The following is a 15,218-nucleotide window of genomic DNA, read 5'->3' on the forward strand; positions in this document are numbered from 1 at the left end:
CAAACTATGAGTTGGATAAAGCTTTAGTGCTCAATTTTAATTTATTATAATTTCTGAATCGAACTTTTAGAACTATTACAATCAAGTTTCATAATGTAATTTAGTCAACAAAATCTTAGCGTATTGTTGCTGTAAAAGTAACATAATAGTTTTAATTGTTAACGTATCATCAATCACAGCACTACTACATCACTTTTATGTTAGTAGTACATCAATATTTAGTGAACTAACTTGATTTTCGGACTTGATTGCAATAGTTCTAAAAGTTTGAAACTTTAACATGCAATCAAATAGTGATTATATAACAAAATTTGCACTTATATTTAATGCCTAACCAACTGATATTAAGAGATAAATCAGACCAAGATAAATTCAAATTACTAAAATACGACTAAATCAGTCTCCGACTTTGTTTTGTTGCCCAAAAAAGAGGATGAGCTCCGTTTACGTGACGCTCCTCCCGTTATAAAAAATATTAGATTACTTATCAACGTAGATCTATTTGCCTATATTAGGTCTTAGCATATATTTAGCTAACAGTAATTTCCACAATCTCTAAGTTGGACTAATTGAGAGAAAGAACTTCTCTGCTGAGAGAAGCATAAACCCGCTCGCGAGTAAAAGAAAGTATCTAAAACTTCAAAGAAACGTACACTAATAATACTAAAGATGCTTTGCAAAATCATTAATGGTGACATGCTTCATTTGACAAAAATTTGGCCTAAATGTTTGCTTGTGACAACTTCGATATGTCCCGCTGAAAAGATTTACACCTGTTTGTTTAGCATGATTTACAGGAATAAATCAGTAAATATATTACCACTTAAACATCTCAGTGATCTTATACCAGGAAAGAATACTTTTTTTTTTTTTTTTCTTTTTAATGGTTCTTGGTATTAAAATTCCGCGGAACCAGGAGTCCGAGGGAAAGGAATTGCATCCCTTATATTCTCAATTCCGGTTGCAAACTGTACAAGTCGTTCGAATCCCAGGCCAAAACCAGCATGAGGAACTGAAACAGGCCGAAAAAAAGGAACATAAGTGACTACTAATATGTTATCAGGAAAATAAACTCAAATCAAGCAATAAGATTTTTGAGTATTAGGGAATGTTTGGCCTGACTGCAGCTTCGGGAGAGGCTCTATTTAAGTTGATGTAACGATACGGCCCACTAGCAATAATAATTCGTTGGGCCTAAATCACCGGCCCAAAATATTTAAGCCCGATTATTATGTCTAGCTTAATCAAGCTTATATACCTCTAAGCCTAGCCATAACTATCCCATATGGGACTATTGCTATTTGGGTCTCACGGTTGAACAGTTTTAGCAAGCACTTACTACAATTTCAGTTAGAATCCTTTTTTGACAGCGACAGTAAGTAGAAGCAGAAGCCTTGACTTAAATCTTTTGCTTTTGGAACCTATAAACTCATTTTAGATTTAAGCCACAGCAAAAGCGGTGCAATTTTTGTTTGTAAAACACCTTTTTACTCTTCTAATAAGAGTAGAGAAGCTATTCCAAAAGAAAGGCCAAAAAGAAAGGCCAAATAGGCACTTTGATCATTGGAAAACATCAAGATGTAAAATATCATAAACAACATACTGCAAATCAAGATATTTCATGAACATAAATGCAAAGTATAGCCCAAAAAAGGGCCAAAATTTTAGCTATAAAGATGCGCACGAATCCCAACCTGAGCCAAAGCGTCGAAGATCAAGGTACCACCAGTAGTTTTCCTTGTTGAGATTCAACTCGTCCAATCGAGCTTCCAGATAATCAAGACGCTCTTCTCTTTGGCTTCCACCAATAAGCTCACCAACCTGCAAAGGATTCTGATCATTATGTTGAGTTCAACTGAAAAGCATTTAACAGAAATCCGTAAGCAAAAGTTTCTTACATATACACAAAATACGTAGATCAGTCTTAAGAATCTAAAGAAGAGACTAACTACAAACATGCATGCATGCATACATACATACATACATAAATATACACAGTTAAGTACATACATACATAGACTATATATATATATATATATATATATATATACATGAATAGCTAGGTAGGTAGGTACGTGGGGTGTGTTTGTATATTCATTAGGATCTATAAACGGTTATGTAATTGTATACAATTTATGTATGTACAAATGTACATCTGAAAATAGGTGCGTAGGTGATATCTGGAACAATAGTTTGTAGTTACCCTAGGAACCAACAGATCCATAGCAGCGACTGTCTTCCCATCATCATTTTGCCTCATATAGAAAGCTTTAATTTCCTAGCAGCAAAATAAAACCCAGGATATAGATTACAAATATCTTATCGAGATGACTAAACCAAGCCTTTTGAATACTACATACCTTTGGATAATCTCTGATAATTACTGGTCGCCCGCCAAAAGCAATCTCCGTGATGTATCTTTCATGCTCACTTTGCAAATCCAATCCCCACTTCACCTATCAATTAGAAGCATTCGTGTAAGATTGTCCTTCCTTTTTTTTTTTTTGCTTCCAATCAACCTTTCGATTATTCCAATTAAAAGTGTAGGTTCTGTTTGCAAAAGCAAAAAAGTCCAAGGGTTGTCTGTCTAGTAATCTGAAAAAAAATGTAAATCTAATATTTTCTCCAAGCATATCAAAAACATGTGCCTATCTTGGGGAAGACGAGAACAAATATATCAATAGAAATATGTGGGAGATTATGCAGATAATTTTAAGCCATGTCATGATAAATAAGAATTTCTGCTTTATACAAATGGAAAGGATAATCAAAGATAACTTTATAGAAATACATTACTGGGAAGTCAAATTTTCTTTTTGCTCTAAGAAGTAGCTCAATTGCATCCGAATATGTCAGCTGAACAAAATTTTTCTCAGCCACATTCTGCAAACAATAGAAAAGAAATTATTGAATGTAATATAAAATAGCTGAACAAGTTTTTTGCTCCACATTAGCTATTACAAAGGAACTATGCGCAGAGTCATAATGAAATTAACTAGAGAACATACATTTAATCTGTCTATTATTCCTTTCTCAATCCATGTATTAAAGAAATCCATATCTTCTTTGCAGTTTTCTAGAACAAATTTTACCTGCAGGAAAAGATAAACATCAATATAGGAAAGCTAATAAGAACAAAATAAATGATAATGAAGGGACTTCTTCATACCCAAACAAAAGATATATAAAGAAGTCATTTACACACATACCCTTGCAAAATTATCTCTTTACATACATATCCCTACATATATCCCTCCAAAATTGGCATTTTCATGTATCTCCCTTGAAAACTCAATTTATTTGCATGTATTCCCTTGCACTAACAAAATCTTACCCTTTTAGATAGTTTTTTTTTTAATTACAAAACCTATGTCTGCCCATGAATTGATGATTATCCAGATTAGGACAAAGTACTCACATAAGAAATTGCACAAGGGATACACATAAAAATTCCGATTTTACAGTGCATGTATGTATATGAATAAAGAATTTCGCAGGGTACAAGTAAAAACCTAACACATAGTAAAAGAACCATTATTTTGACATATGCATCAAGCAAATGCTCATAGATCTGAAGAGAAAACCTACTACATACTGGAGATAGGCAGTTGCACAGGCCATGTCATCATTCAGATCGGCGAAGGCAAGCTCAGGTTCAATCATCTTTGCATAAGATAGAGAAAGTAAGACCCAATGTTCAAAATCTTCAAGAACATGGCATATTACCTCAACAAAGAGAAAAACTCTGAAAGGATGGTAAATTGTAATTACCCAAAATTCAGCTAGATGTCTTGAGGTGTTAGAATTTTCTGCTCTGAATGTAGGACCAAATGTGTATACCTGGAGGCAAATTAACAAATTTTAAAGGAAATGAATTGTGGAAGTGTGCATGGCCACCTAATAGAGAAAAGAAAACATACATCAGAAAGAGAAGATGCGTATGTTTCAGCATTTAGTTGGCCAGACACTGTCAAGAATGCGGGTTTCCCAAAGAAATCCTAGAATCAAAAAAAGATAACAGGTCACGGTTCTTGTTGTGTAAGTTATGCTCACATAATCAGCAAAATGAAAGCAAAGCTCCAAAACAAGCCAGCACTTCTGTATCCAGAATGTCAGAACATTTAATATTGAAAAGTAAGTGTTCATGAATTCTAACATGTCATTTATATAACATTATCCACGACAAGACAAATTGTAGGGTTCATTAAGAAGTGAGTCCCTGAAGTTTGACTTTGATTCATTTAGACGATTAACAGTTTCGCCTATGAAGATTGTTCTGTAGAGCATTTGGTCCTTCCATTAGTCTACCACATAACGAAAGAAAAAAAAAGCATGACGGCATCATCATAAAATTCTCTAACAGCGCCAACCTCAGAAATCAATCACGTCAGGCTCATCAGCAGCTGTAATGATTATGCTGAGCCCCATGCGGCATTCTTTGTCAATCAGTAGATTGATGTACCGACTTAACTCATATGTAAGGCAATCTTCAGGTACTCTATTGTCAGAAATTGAAAATCTGAGGTCATTGTTTAATTCAGAATTAAACTTGGAAGGATCAGATTCATAATTGACCATAAAATTTGTGCAGCTTGATGTTAGTTGTTTTTTGTAAAACTGCCAAGCACCATTTAGTCATCTTAAAGAGAGCAGAATCTCAAATCAGAAATCAATGTTGAAGAAAATTTGAAAACAAAGAAACATAAGTACTAATAGGCATACAGTAACAGATAAAACATGAATACTAAGAGGCATATAATAATATTAGATAACCCTCACCTGTGACCAATCAACTTTACCATCCTTAGTAGTAGGAATGGTACTTATTGGGCAATCATTACTTTCATGAGCGTTTGACATCTGTCATACATGCAAAATTAGGGAGGAAAGAAAAAGAAAAAGCCAACCAGACATCTGTATAGTATCATATATACAAAAATCAGTGACAAGAAAGTTAAAAAAAAAAAAAAAACATTGTACAATTGTTTACATCCGTTGTATAGTTAATGATCATGAAGTCACTCTAACAAAATTATACTAATTCTTCTCTCATTGCTCTCAAATGGAAATTCGCAATCAGCATCTGTGTCACTTATCTCTTGCCACAATTTCTCTATGACACTCCTTATTTTATTTCTAGCATACTATGATGCCACGAAAATGGCTGAACAAAAATGGTTAAGCATATCATTCAAGTAAGATTTTCACTTTATTAATTTTTTTCACTACCCTTAATATAGTGATTTGCTTTCTTTGTTAAACTGTCCCACAGGATTTAATTTCATACTGAAGCTTTCATCATTGCACTCAAAGCTAAAGAATCTTGAGATAAAGCTGAAATTTTCATCATCAAATATAACATTAACTTATACAGGATACACGAATTTACAGTGTTCACAACAGCCACAACATGTCCACACAATTAAAAGCAAGGATTTAAGTGCCCATCGGCACAGGCCGTATCTACTGTGTCATATCATGCCAACAAGATATCGGCACGATGCAGCCCCCATGCCGACAGCACAGCTCAAAACCCTCTATTCTTTAAATTAATAAGTAATTTTCTCAATAAAGTTCAAAAGATTTGATAAAAATACATAAGAAACAGTTAGAATATTTTGTTGTTAAAGAAAATAAATATTCTATGCTATTATGTGTCAGCACACATGAATTTTTTCTAGCCGGCACACATCGACACGCCCCGGCACGCAACGTGTTGTACCATGCCGGCAAGTTTCCAACACGACCCCGTGCCATGGTACTAAAATCCTTGATTAAAAGTTTGATCAAAGTAATGAAAACAGTGAAATGCATACCAAAGTAGTAACACAGAATTGTTCTCCCGCTCCTTCACAATCTGAAGCAGTGATAATTGGGCTAGAGATCCAAACAAATCCATTTTCTTGGAAAAATTTGTGAGTTGCATAAGCCAATGCATTCCTCACTCTTGTGACCTAAAACAACCACCAAATGGTACAAAATCATCACTTATATATGGAGATATTACACCAATTAAACAAGCTTGTAATAATTGGTGTCATATGAAAACCAAAAGGGTGCTATATATATCCCAGAAAAATCATTTATTCCACTACATAGCACTTTAAAATCTGAATGTTCATACATCCACTCAAAAGTACATTTTCTTACAAAACGGCCTTTAATATATGTTGGGTGTCATCCAAACCTTCTCTGTTAATCTCAAGTATATGGGTAATTGGGTATATATGTACAACAGTAAGTTTTTAAGGTGCATACACGAAAATTCAGATTTTGCATGGCTATACCTGTAAACAAAATAATTTAGTAGGGATATATATCACACATATAATTCGTTTGTTACTTATGGATAACAAATCTACTGATAGTTACTACTGCAATGAAAAGCACAACAATAAATTGGTGAAAGAAAGAGACCATACTGAGCCGAATGTATTTGTTCGAGGACGAAGATGAGCTATGCTTCTCAAAAATTCTCTGCTTGCTCTTTTCTTTTGTATAGGATACGTCAACGGGTCACATTTCCCAATCTGCAAGGAAAAGAGGAAAGAATAAAAGAAATGTGATTTCCATGGCCAAAAAGGGTGGAAAAAACCCCAGAAATGTGCATGTCAAGATGCTTGTTCAATAGATGCCTCACTAAATCTATGAAATGTGCAAAGATCAGCTATATTTTAGTCCAGATTATAGTAAAATGAATACCTCATGCTCTCCTGAATTTTTATTATTTCAATAGAGTAAATTATATCATTGGTCATTTAACTTATCATGAAGTTTAACCTAGATCACCGAATTCAGTTTGTTGCAATGTAGCTATTGAAATTCAATTTCTATTTCAATTGGGTCACTCAATCTAAGTCCCATCTAATCTCCCTAAAGGATGAATAGCCGATTTAGCTACCACGTCATCTCTTGGAGATGACATGACTGCTGATTTTGAATCAACTACTATGTCATAGCCTGTCGATGACATTGTAGCTGAGTCAGCAATCATGTCATCCCTCTGTTAGAGAAATTAAATTGTCTGACAGGTAACCTGAGCGAAACCTAAATGAAAAGTTCACAATAAATCTAATGAACAATTGTGTAATTTATCATTTTAAGTTATCAAAAATGGCAGCCGTCATAATTAAGCTAGCTGAAGAGATGCTGAACTAATTACTTTCTAAAAAAAATTACATCATCATAAAATAGACCACTGGTTAAAGAGCTCAACACATGATTTCAAAAGGAAAGAACAAGGAGTTGAGGTCAGTTAATTACCATGACAAGCCTTGCTACCTTCAGTTCCACTTTCTGCTTAGCACCTTGACTGCTAACCACAACTCCCTCTACTAGTACAGATGCCCCAGTTGTGACAGTTCCTAATTCCACCTATTGAAATTCCCAGTACTAAAATGCATAATTTTCTCATCATAACAGTGCTAAACCATCAATTAATTCGCCGTAAATTGGGCAAAAGTTCAATTTCTCTATAACAAAAATTATTCAATGTTAGATATGAACACAGTTTATAGAATTTAAAATAGGTTTAAGCTTATTAGTTATTATAGAACAAGATAGATTTAGCCGACAAGAAAAAGAAAGATTGCTACCTGGTCATGGCCTTCAGCATCAGGGGTCATTACACATTGCATATTGGAGAGACAAGAACCATCATTTACCTAAATAGTGTAAAGTAGAAGAAAATTCAATAATTAATGAAACAACAAATAATTGATAATATATTTTTGGCCGGGGAAGCGAAAGAACAACAAAATCGCATTTAAATTTACATGCTACAACAAATTTTTTACTTAAGCACATGCTACAACAAATTTTTTACTTAAGCACATGCTACAACAAATTTAATGAAGAGATGCTTCCCGCAATTACCTATCTTTCCATGCGATGAAGTAGGTTTTTCAAAAATGAAGAGCTTAAGCAAAACAAACTTAATAAAAAAAATTAAGTGTGTGAGTATGCTAGTCCATGTTGATGATTTGACCATAAAAGATAGCAAGAAAGGAAGAACATACAGTGAAGCAAAAAATAATGACTAAATTTTACATAAGCTCATGATGGGAAAAATCACTCGGATAATAATTTTCTAGGAAATTGATGGTTCAATCCAATTAACAGTGGGAACCAAATTACAACCTAATTACATAACATTTTCACATCTACATGATGTACAATTTTGTAGTTTTAATCAAATTAATGTGAATAGATTTTTCTTTTTTAATCCCATGTATGACCCAACTCCCAAGCTGGTTATCTTACCAACTCTCTAGTTTACTGCAACAGTTTGAAGGGCCAAAATTGAGGCCATTTATGGCTCTTGAAGGGGCAAAGAAAGCCACTATTGAGAAATCCTTAATGCTTAAATGCCTGCAATAGAGTAATATCTAATTAAGGACGAAACAATAGTTATCTAAGCCGAAAACTGCATCTTCCAACGCGAAGCAAATCCAAGATTATGAAATTTACCCCTTCCTAAGTAATTCAACTACAAGAACACATAAAACACCAAACACATAAGAATTCATAGCATTCAGATGAACTAATACATAAAACAAAACAACAAAGAGAAGATGCAATGCCGGTACGATGAAGAAGCCAAAATCGCTCATTTCGATTAGAATCGCTTCCGAATCCGAGCAAACTTCGCATCCTCACCTCGATAAACGTGACGCTACTCTGCACCCGACAAGTCCGGACCCATCCCCTGATCGCGAGCTCCTTCCCCAACCACTCCAACCCCTCGCTCGCCCCGCCCTTCACGTCCGCTATTCTCAGCCGCCTCCGGAACTCGCGCACGCCCTCCCCTCCCTCCGCCGGCGCCGCATCGGCGTCGGCGGCGAGGGTGCCGCTGCAGAAGAGCCTCCACCTCCACCTCCACCTCCACCTCGAAGAAGCGGCGTTGGGGATGAGCGGAGGAGGAGAGGGAGGAGAGCGAGGGAGGGGGTGGAGAGAGGCGGGGGATCTACAGGGAGGGGTTTTAGGGTTCCGGGCGCGGCGGTGGAGGACGAGGAGACGCGCGGCGTAGCGACCGCGGATTAGGGCGGCGGGGGCGGGGGCGGCGGCGGCGGCGGCCGCCATCATCGTTTTCGTTTTCTAATCGCTGGTCCGCGGAGTTCTTTCTTTTATCTGCAGTCCCTGGCTCTCCCTCGCTTTCGCTTTTCTCTGAGGAAATGAGCACGTGAGTTGCACGTGGCTTGAACTGGTGCTATGAATTGGTGGACCTAGTGCACCACATCATCATTGAACCACTCAATATATTCTACTAATTTTGTGCAAAATGACAACCGGTCTTTTTGGAATAAATTGTTCAATAATATTTGTATTTATTTAAGATTTTTATTTTTATAGTTTGATTAGGCGTTGGGAGTTATCAAATATTTGAAATAGTATAACGTCTTTACTTTTCAAGTTTTTATTTTTGAAATAAAAATAAATTATTTTCTAGGTAAAATATATTATCTTACTGAATAATCGATAATAAAGACTTTTCAAAAAGTAAAAATCAAGATCTAAGTGACTGGGATGGTCAATCTTCCACTTTTTGTGTTTATAAAAATAATGCTGGGCTCTCAACTTTTCAGGACAAAAGAGAGAAAAATGTAGTAGTTGAATTTAGAGGATGTTTTTAAATATTTTTTTTTTGGCTAAATTATAAAAAAAAAAAATTCTGTAAATACTTGCTTTTTTACCTTTCATTCATGACTTTCAAAAATCTATATTTCAACTTCTTAAAATTTTAGAAATATTTTCAGATTGATACAGTATTAATGGAGAGGACAAAATGACCAAATTATCTTTACTTTTTCTGTAAGCAAAAAAAAATATATATTTTTATCATTTTGAAAGACGCTTTCGATATAAATTATAAAAAATTAATAGAATAATTAATAATAGAACCATAACGGAAAGGAGCTGAATGCAATAATTTAAATGTTAATGAGGTAAAATATAAGAAAGTTAAAAAAAAATATTTATAAAGATTTTTTCTGTAATTTAGCCGTTTTTTTTGACAAATTCTTATCGATAACATGTAGTCCATACAGTTAACGTAGGAAAATGTCTTTCAAAAATATTCTTTTAGGTTTAAATTTGAGGCGAGTCTGAAGAAAAAACAATCCATCGTAGGCTCTTTGTTTCAAATTTTAATGTCTCACAAGGTGCGTTTTACAAGTCAAACTAAAAATAGCCGCACAACGAATATATATCTATCTAACCAATTCCATTAAGCTTTACGAGACAATAGGTGTGTTGATTGTAAGTTATTCAATAATTGATAAATGTATAAAAAATCTATTTATGGTTACATCCAAACATGTAAAATTTCTGTTTAAACAACTGAAAATTTGATTTTAAAAAAAAATCAATCAAGCCCTCAATTTGTTACTGTTCATTTGGACAAGGTGTAGATAGTTTTAACCACTTATATATGATCGCAAAATTTATACAAATAAGAACCGTGATAATCTCATTTCTGAAGCAAACTCTTAGGCGAGTCGATCGAGTCATTCATGAGTAATAAACCAGATGACTTGAGCTTAGGTCGCTTATAATCGAACCAGCATTGAGTTTTGTTTACTATTGTCGTACTCGTCGTATTCGGTTTGTTTATACACGCACGTAGGAGATCGACGTAGGCCCATTACGAGCTAGATTGAGAGCGCATTGCTACAGGTCTTGATATATGTTAGGCCGGAACTGATGCGGACGTCCGGTCCGTCCGGCTTTTATACAATTTAAGCCCATTAACCGTATCAATTGTCAAATCAAATGTGCTCATGGCAACACACAAATATAAGAAGGGGCTTTTTTTGCAAATAGCACCCTTATAATTTTTTTTTTTAAATTGGCCCTGTCAAAAATTTATTTGCAAAAATGGTCCTGCCCCCGCCACGCAAGCGTCACGTCAGCGCCACGCGGGCGGGGCTGGGTCAGATGGTTAAGTTGAATACGGTGAACCATTCACCGTGTTCAATACAAAGTTTTTGTAGTGGACACGGTAAATGATTCACCGTGTCCAATGCAAAATAGTTAAGATCGAAATATTTGTATTGGACACGGTGAATCATTCACCGTGTCCAATACAAATAATTGGACACGGTGAATGGTTCACCGTGTCTAATACAAATACCTCCAACTTACTCATTGTTGGGGTATTTGTATTGGACACAGTGAACCATTCACCGTGTCCAATACAAAAATTTTGTATTGAACACGGTGAATGGTTTACCGTGTTCAACTTAAACATCTGGGCCCGCCCTGCCCGCGTGGCGCTGATGTGGCAGGGGCAAGACCATTCTTGCAAATAATTTTTAGACGGGGCTATTTTTGCAAATAAAATTTATGAGGAGGCTATTTGCAAAAAAAGCCCTATAAGAAAAAGTTAATTTTAAAATATTATTTACATATAAAATTAGTGTTGTAGAACTGATTGGTCTTTAATATATGACATCTTGTATAGTATAACTGCTGGAGAGACTGTTAAAGATATGCCTTTTTTTTTTATTGGTTTGATTCATGCACTGGATCTATGGAATAAAAGAAAGGATCTCACGAGGATTTATTTTGGTGGATCCTAATTTAAGTTGGAATTCTAGGTGGACTAGGATTGGTTTCCATACAAGACTCTATATTCAATGATTACATTAAATTAGAGTAAGATTGAGCTAATGCGTGTATATATCATAGTTAGTTAATTCGGATTCGGCAAAAATTCGGTACGGATATAATTCGGATAAAATTCGTCTTCTAATTTTTAAATTCGTTGAAAAAAAAGCTAAAAAACGAATTCGCCAATTATTCGAATACGTGATTTATACGGATATTATACGTTCACCCATTAAAAATTCGGGATAAAAAATTCGGCTATTAAATTAAAATTTTTTCTTCTCAAAATTTATGCTATGCTAAGATCATATTTTTTAAAAATATAAGAATAAAAAGCTACAAAATTAAACTAATTAAGTAAAAAAAAAATAGTAAACAATATTATGCCTCAAAATAAAAAAATAATTAAGCAAATAAGAGATCAAGATAGTTCATATTTAAATGTAAAAGCTTCTAANGAGGGAGAGGGTGTGAAAAAGGGTGAGAGAGAAAAAAAAAAAAAGACGGGCCCCACCGGAGTGAGGAGGGATTTTGTTATAGTGATTATTAAAAAATAGGGTTGGTCCATACGATAAAATTTACATTTGGCGTAGGCAAAAATAAAAAAAAAAGGTGTTGAGAGAAAAAAAATAAAAAAAGAAAAGGTGTAGGGTGAGCGAGGGAGTGAGAAAGAGAAAAAAGATGGGCACATATATATATATATATATATATATATATATATTGTAGGGTGTGTGACAGTGTGAGAGAGAGAAAAAAAAGCCCCACCGAAGTGAGGAGAGAGAGAAAAAAAGTGGGTATATATATATATAGAGTTGAGCCGGAATGCTATCGGTAGCAAACGGGCTCTGTTGCCATCCATTTGTTTTAGATAGAGATTCTAAATCGACGATTGGTACCGTTGAGTATGATCTATAAAAAAAAAAATTTGGCCCCACCGAAGTGATAAAATTTTAATTTTGTTATATCGACTATTAAAAAATAGGGGCAACTGCCTATAAACCTCTGAAAAGTTTCCGGTTTTCTTATTTACCCCTCTTAGAAGGCTAATATTGAAAATACTCTTCTTATGTTCCAAGTTCTTTCTAATATACCCCTGGAGTTAAATTCCGTTAGTGAATTAACAATTGCCGTTATCTCTGAAAAATTACCATTTTGCCCATTCCAATATACTCTTATACCGTAACTAACTTTTCTTATATACCTTTCATATAGCAAATACTTTTCTTATTTGCCCTTCAAATATCAATTAATTAATTAAGCACGTCGGGAGCGAGCAGATGAACGGATGAGATCGATCGCAACTAAACCAACCTTGGTGGCTGGAGGCATAGTTAGTTAATTCGGATTCGGCAAAAATTCGATACGGATATAATTCGGATATAATTCGTCTTTTAATTTTTAAATTCGTTGAAAAATACGGCTAAAAAACGGATTCGGCAATTATTCGGATACGTGATTTATACGGATATTATACGTTCACCAATTAAAAATTCGGGATCAAAAATTCGGCTATTAAATTAAATTTTTCTCCTCTCAAGATTTATGCTATTAGCATAAATACTCATATTTTTTAAAAAATATAAGAATAAAAAGCTACAAAATTAAACTAATTAAGTAAAAAAAAATAGTAAACTATATTATGCCTCAAAATAAAAAAATAATTAAGCAAATAAGAGATCAAGATAGTTCATATTTAAATGTAAAAGCTTCTAACTTTTGCTTTGAAGAATGAAAACTCAATTAGTACCTGGTCCCAAAGTTATGCTTTAAAAATTAAGTAGAAACCCCAGTGAGTCAATGGTCCATGAAAGACCACAACAGAATTTTCCTTTTGCAAGTGTCGACAAAGATCATGAAATTGATTAGGTATAATACAAGAGTTTCTGGTCCCAAAGTTAAGTAAGATTAATTATTTAGCACTATGTTTGGGTCTTCTTTGTGCATAACAGAGAATGGACACATTCAATTAAGCACTCAGCCACTTGTGTATAAAACAATCCATCAGATGACTAAAAGCTTGAGTATTCTATAGTGTCACCTAAATAACCTTCCAACTTTTTCTTTGAAGAATGAAAAAAACTCAAATCGTACCTACTGGGTTTGTAAAGAACCACCCGGTTACTGATCTATCGTTGGATAGCGAAGCGGAAGCGGGAGAGAGGAGCGGGAGCGGAAGCGGAAGAGGAAGAGGCACAGAGGAGGTTTCGATTTCTGAAGAGTGAAGAACTCGATCTTCGATTTCTGAAGAGGAGGGCTTCCGATTGCGTTCGCGAGCGGCCGGAAGGGAAGAGGGAGACCGCCGCAGGGTCGATGGCAGGCCGCACGCCCGCAGGAGTGAGAAGTTAGGGCAAACCCTTTTTTTGGGAGGGGTGGGGGGAGCGTGGGAGTCGTCGCTCGTGGGACGGGGCGATGGTTTTCAGAAATCCTTTCTTTGGGCGACAGGTCCTTTTTCCTGTTTTGGGCTACCGCGAGGCCCACAAGTCTGCTCACAGTCGCAAGCAAGAGGGCCGTTTTTTTGGGCCGAATTATTCACGAATCCCGTTTATTCCCGAATAATTATTTTTGCTCAAAAAACCGCGAATTATTCCGAATTTTTGGCAAAAATTCGAAAACGGGTGTTTAATTCGGCATTTCTAAAATTCGTAAATAATTCGCGAATTAACTAACTATGGTATATATATATATATATATATATATATAGAGTTCGGCTACGGTACTTGTAAAAGTACAAAGCACTTAGTACTTGTAAATTTTTTATTATTAGATCTACGTCTTTAATCATTTTTATCTGTTAGATTATACTATTCAACCAACCACCGACTCAACCCTAAGGGGTCCACATCATCTTAACCGCACATTCCTTAATTCAAGGACCGAAAACTTACAAGTACCAATGACTTGGTACTTTTAAAAGCATAGAAGCTCAATTATATATATATATATATATATACATGTACGATCGTACGGTGTATGGTGAGGGGCTGCCAAAATTAATTAGAGAAACTAATTATAAAGGTGGCCGGTTATTGAGGCATGTACGGCTTCGTGGGTGCAGGTGTGGAGGCCAAATTAAGTAGCATTCGGTGCCTAGCTAATTAATTAAGGTGCCCGTCCGTACGGTAGCAAGAGAAGGGAGGTTGCTCGCATGCGACGGATTGAGGTCGGCGGCGGAGCGGCGGTTCTCGACCAATTGTCTGAGCAATTCGGATTCTTCGAAGCAACCGCATAAAGGAATTTGGTTAGAGTTTCTACACTTCTCTAATTTGGTCTTCTCAGTTTTACGAAAAGTTTTTTCGGTATTTTTTTAGAGTTTTCGTTGGAACAAGAGAAAGGTGGGATTCACGTTAAGGTTCTTGATTTTTATCCGGAGAAGATATAAGGTATAAGCTTGTACTTCTGTTTTTTCATATAGTAGAATACATATCTCTCACTCTCCCCGTGGACGTAGGCAATTGCCGAACTACGTAAATCTTGGTTTCTTCTTTCTGCATTTATTTTTTTTACCGTTCGTTCGGTCGATTTTTTTTATTTTTTCGTGCATCTTTATTGATAGCGCATGACGGATGATCCATCATGTTCCCAACAGAGACGACTTTTTAATTTCTCTCGTC

The 15,218-nt window shown here is 35.3% G+C and overlaps 1 protein-coding gene and 1 long non-coding RNA gene across 2 annotated transcripts; both read right to left on the minus strand.

Annotated features, from left to right (window-relative positions):
- LOC109715681 (asparagine--tRNA ligase, chloroplastic/mitochondrial-like) lies at positions 662–9,144 on the minus strand. The gene is made up of 15 exons (XM_020240797.1): positions 8,659–9,144; positions 7,596–7,664; positions 7,264–7,374; positions 6,423–6,530; positions 5,817–5,954; positions 4,780–4,860; positions 3,921–3,998; positions 3,772–3,840; positions 3,589–3,663; positions 3,009–3,092; positions 2,797–2,883; positions 2,361–2,456; positions 2,204–2,278; positions 1,695–1,821; positions 662–1,012 (listed from the first exon to the last, which is right to left on the minus strand). Exons 1-15 carry the CDS (start codon positions 9,082–9,084, stop codon positions 897–899), a joined length of 1,740 nt encoding a protein of 579 aa, XP_020096386.1. The 5' UTR covers positions 9,085–9,144; the 3' UTR covers positions 662–896.
- Positions 13,431–13,743, minus strand: LOC109715664. The gene is made up of 2 exons (XR_002217718.1): positions 13,655–13,743; positions 13,431–13,623 (listed from the first exon to the last, which is right to left on the minus strand). It is a non-coding gene; the product is annotated as an uncharacterized LOC109715664 (long non-coding RNA).

The sequence above is a fragment of the Ananas comosus genome, linkage group 9, assembly GCF_001540865.1.
Source record: "Ananas comosus cultivar F153 linkage group 9, ASM154086v1, whole genome shotgun sequence".
Taxonomy (NCBI): domain Eukaryota; kingdom Viridiplantae; phylum Streptophyta; class Magnoliopsida; order Poales; family Bromeliaceae; genus Ananas; species Ananas comosus.

What these genes read in the sequence shown, in the direction of transcription:
- LOC109715681 (XM_020240797.1), bottom strand. Translation starts at nt 9,084, where the DNA reads ATGATGGCGGCCGCCGCCGCCGCCGCCCCCGCCCCCGCCGCCCTAATC. An exon ending in AATTCTGTGTTACTACTTTG is followed by an intron (nt 4,861 to 5,816) that starts GTATGCATTTCA and finishes CATGTATGACAG; the next exon opens with ATGTCAAACGCTCATGAAAG. An exon ending in TCTTCGACGCTTTGGCTCAG is followed by an intron (nt 1,013 to 1,694) that starts GTTGGGATTCGT and finishes GGCCTGTTTCAG; the next exon opens with TTCCTCATGCTGGTTTTGGC.